Source organism: Mastomys coucha, unplaced genomic scaffold (assembly GCF_008632895.1).
Source record: "Mastomys coucha isolate ucsf_1 unplaced genomic scaffold, UCSF_Mcou_1 pScaffold3, whole genome shotgun sequence".
Lineage (NCBI taxonomy): Eukaryota > Metazoa > Chordata > Mammalia > Rodentia > Muridae > Mastomys > Mastomys coucha.
This window is the reverse complement of record NW_022196909.1, coordinates 39300884-39305634: the sequence shown is the minus strand read 5'-3', so window position 1 is coordinate 39305634 and position 4751 is coordinate 39300884. Positions and strand designations below refer to the sequence as shown.

Sequence of the window (4751 nt, the reverse complement as noted above, 5' to 3'; positions counted from 1 at the left end):
CAGTACTCTTTCTTGTCTGATGATAGACAGAAACTAGCCGGCAGGCGATAAGTTATTTTTATTTTGGCTTTATTGTATTGATACCCAAATCTAATGCTTTCTCTTTGTCTGTCATTTAGTTTTGTTTTATTTAATCTTGTCTCAGGAAAGAGTAAGCCATTATTACTACCTCTAGAGTTCTGGCTTGTCTAGCTTTCTGCTGTATCTCAGAATTTTTAAAAGCCACGGAAATACAGTAGTTAGGTTGAACGTTTATGAAAAATCTGTCTTGTCGTATTTTGAACTGGTTAGAGCTGCAGGAACTGTCTTTTCAAGGAGAAAGGGACTGTGTGCCTAATGATATTGCAGGTAAGGTGTCAGAATTTGAAAGACATGATTCATGTTAATTCAGAAATGAACCACACAACATTTAAAAAATATTGGTGATGTTACTTTCTTCTCTGAAAATGGAATATGAAGACTGCATTTTTTTCATGATGTTTAGTTATGCAGATAGGGCAAGACCAAAAGTAACCATGTATTGTAAATCATTATATACTGTTCTTAATACTGTTTTTTTTTTTCAAGAAAGCCTATTGTATTGGAACTTTTTCCAGGTATTTAACCTTTCATATAGAAGGAAATAAATTGTAAAAAATTAAAGAATTGCCTCTACAGGCAAGAGAATGAAATAGTGTTATTACCTTTGTTTGAAAAACAAATAATAAATTACTAGGAATTTCCACAGTTTGGAATAATCGATGGCGTGTTAGTCAGACCAGATCTAAAGAGCTGTTATTGCATGACACGTCATGACGAAGTCAGACGCTTACCTCTTCCTCTTCATATTCCTCTTCAGCTTCACCAATGACTTCGCCGTATTCCTCCCGTCCAGCAGGTGGCAGCAGTCGGCGCCGACTTCCATACTGGGGCATCTCATACCTGCAACATAAACTTGTAACTTGAGACATTTTTCATATGTAATTTTTCATAGACTCTACCATAATGATCTCTGATTTATTCTTTTTTCTTCATCATCAACAGATAATCAGGGTCTATTAAGTTCCTTCTAAAAATTAAAAAAACAAAAACAAAAACAAAAAACAAAGCTACATATTAAGAACCACTACCTGACAGCCAGAGAATTATTATTATTATTATTATAGTATTGCCATAATGGCTCCCTGGAATAATAAGGAAGAGAGCTGTTATTTCACATTTAAATTTGGGGAGAGACTAGAGGTAGGAAGAAGAGAGATGCAATACTTCATAACTACACGGAGACTGTAGGACACGAGAGAGATTCTATATACAAATCTGTATCTCACACAGGATCTATGTTTTTACATGAAAGTTGGCATGGCAGGAACATGGCCCGTGTGGCATTTTCATCCCGTGTGTTTTTGTAGGTGATTAGCTTAGGTGTGCAGAATTAATGCTCCATTTTCGTACTTGTTGCTAGATTCAAAAATATATTTTATGTTTTTATTTTTATTTTTCACTGCTCTGGCACAAAACTTCAGGTAGACCGATTAGGAAAAAAAAAAAAAAAAAAAAACCACAAAACACAGCATCCCGAATAAATGGTGAATTTAGGAATTGAGCAAACATGTTTAACTTTTATATTCCATTCTAATTACTATGATCCTCCTTAGCACTTCTAGAAATAGAGAGTAAATGAAAGAGCAAAATGGCGAGAACTTGACTAGTAGAAAAATCAGGCACACGATTTTCAAATATAAAGGGGCCAGCGACACTTTAAAAAACTGTAATAGCAATAATAACTTCTGATTAATTTTTAAAAGGAATATGATATAATTCTGAATGAAAAACTGAAGATGTACCCATGCTCATAACTGTAATAATCTTGTCCATATTCCTGGCCAGGATCAATCCCAGATTCCATGGATAACTCCTATTGTTCAAAGAGAAAAATTGGCATTTTTGAATACACTCTTCACATATTTCTGTTTTAAGCGAGATTTCCATACCTACAGCCTGTATTCTCTCCAAACACTCCTGACAAAGTGAAGTTTGATGACGAGCATCGGTTAACACATTCCTGGTGCTACATTTTCAGCTGTTCTCATGGGACCCATTTGCCATTAGCTTGTGTGTAAATGGGAGAGCACGGTTTTCCTGGCTATTACACTGTAGATGTTTGCAGGAGAGTTGTTTTACTTGCTTTTAGGAAACTTTGAAGATTAATGCAATCAACATTAAGTGTCCTTGTCGCTTACTGACTGGCCAGGGCTTCAGGCTACTGTTACGGTGGCTTTGTTTATTCTCTCTCTACTGAGGGTTCTCAGTTACCAAGGGCTTCCTCACCAAATACTTTACATCCTCCGATAGTGAGAGAGTGATTCGTACCCTAACAAGAATCTCAGTTTGATGCTCATTCTGAGGTTAAAGGCGTTTTAGACATATCCTTGTTCTTATACCTTACTAAGGGTTCTTCTGACGCTTCATGATAATGACTTTTCTTAAACTCTGCTCTTAGAGAGGGCTGTGCTTTGAGGCCTATATACGAAAACAGCTTCGGTGGCGATTAAGTCATTTTCCACACACGTTTTAATTCTACTGTATTAGTAATGAGAGGTGGCAAATGTTAAGAGGTTTGAATTTACAGTGGGGTATCAGAGGCAAGCATAACCATCCACAGGGAAGTAGGTTGGCATATACAGAGAATCCACTCATGATAGGAATTGGTTTTAATACCTGTGTGTGTGTCGTGTATGTGTGTGTGTGTGTGCGTGTGTGTGTGTGTGTGTGCGTGTGTGTGTGTGTGATGAGTGAGGAGCTACTGCTGTTCTGTGACGGCAGAGAGCCACCATTTCTAAGGCATACAAATTTATCACATAAGTCATCTGTGTAATAAATATGGACAACAACTCTTAGCTATGCCACAGCTTGCCAAGTCATTTAGAAGGATTACTTTTGGTTAACCCTAACCAAAGAACTCTACCAAAAAACCTGGGAGTTGGGTTTCTCTTGAAAAACAAAGGCATGGCACTACTGTGTGTTCCAAGAATCTTCCTGGTGGTTCCTGTCTCCCACAAGGTCTGGTTACTATTCCTCTACTGCACGCTCTGCTTCTTACTCAAGTTCAACCTGCCAACTGCCCCCTGCCTCGCTCTCTCTCCATGAAGTCTCTTCGTGGACATTTCCAGCCAGGTTTCCGTAGCTACTAAGTCTGTCATTGCCCGTTTGACATTAATATAATGCCAACCAACTTTGCAACTTACATACACCTTTTAAACTAATTCATTTGTGATGTTAAAACTCACTTGGTATGTCTTTTAGGATAAATGTTTTAAAAATAATTAGTAATGTCACACGTTACCATGGACAGCGGGCAATTGGCTGGCCATAAAAATTCTAGGGCAGGGGAGTATATACATTTGTAAAACGGTTTGGAAAATGTATGCCACAATAGATTGTTCATAACAGTCCAAAGTCAGAACCAATAGGAAAGTTCAAGAAATCAACCCCCTGCAGCAGCACGGTGTGGGCAACTAGGCTGAGGTGCAAGGAGGATGGAATATACTGTAATATCCCATTTACAGGAGCTCAGAAATGATGTAATCCATGGGTGCATGTTAGAAAGCACTTAGGACGCGGGAAATCAGTGCTAGGCATTAAATTGTGCTAGTTATGCATGAGAGTGCACTCTTGAAATTTTTGTCTAAGTGGCTTATATTTATTTTGTAGCCGTAGGTTTTAGTTCAACAAAATTTTCCATTATAGGAATGGAAGTATAAAATAAACGTAAGAAAGAACGGTAAGAAATTTAAGTGACTTTGAAAAACATGTATGCTTCACACTGGTGAGTGCAGACTTTTAAAGGACTAATAGCATCAGAGTATTGGTTTACATAAAGCAAACATCTCAGAAACGCTGTACTTGCTCTGATAATCAATGCAAGCCTAATCTAAAACATACAAGGTACCAAGAAGAAACCTCCAAGCTGTTTTAAATGTAATCTTAGTCACGATTAGCTCATATACCTGCACTTTCTGATTCCTAAGACTAAGGCTTCTTTCCCGCAAGCTGTTGTATGCTCCCAGCATAAGTGGCTTCCAATATGATCAAGGATAGAAAGGAACAAAATGGGAACCTTGGAGCGCAGCGGGGTACTCTGCAGTTCTGAGCTGGGACCGCAGAGACAGGGACCAGCGCAAATGTGAAAGAAGAGCAGAGTGCCAAGTGTTTCAAAAGAAAAGGAAAGGAGGAGAGTCCTTGTGTCAACGAAGACCCCAGGACTGAGCTAAGCAGGTGACTGGATTTGGCTTCATCACTGCATGACACAGGCCCTATCTGCATCTCTAGATGTTGAACCAGAGAGTGATTGTGCGAGTGGGCCCGACACTTAATGTTCCTTTAAGGTTAATTTCTGCTGCTGACCACACAGAGAAGGCGGCGCTAACTTAGACGCTTATGACTATAGTAAATGTCCAAACTGCTGTCAATCAGAAGAGCACTTTCGTCCCGTTTTTCTTGGCTTCTCTGTGCCTGCTGACCGGAAGTGCATGAGCTGGATGTGATGATCAGCCTTTGTAGGTGATAATGCTGGTTGGGAGACTATCTTGCTCAAGGCTGTCAACGCATATGGATTGTAATCCTGAGTTTTCCGAGTCAACTATCCAGAAGTTTTCTTGATACGAGTTTCTAATTAAAAGCTTAATCGCAAATTTATATATTTCTGCTTCTGGTCTCCAGATGGTGTGTGTGTGTGTGTGTGTGTGTGTGTGTGTGTGTGTGTGTGTGTGTGT

At 39.0% G+C, this 4751-nt stretch overlaps 1 protein-coding gene across 4 annotated transcripts in view; it reads right to left on the bottom strand.

Moving 5' to 3' along the window:
- The window catches only part of Pcdh15 (protocadherin related 15), a 1206525-nt gene that overhangs the window by 3012 nt on the left and 1198762 nt on the right, over positions 1–4751 (bottom strand). For all 4 annotated transcript variants that reach the window (XM_031346915.1, XM_031346916.1, XM_031346912.1 and 1 more), the window contains one exon: positions 813–921. In XM_031346915.1, coding sequence (XP_031202775.1) covers positions 813–921 — 109 coding nt within the window. The remainder of the gene's footprint in view (positions 1–812; positions 922–4751) is intronic.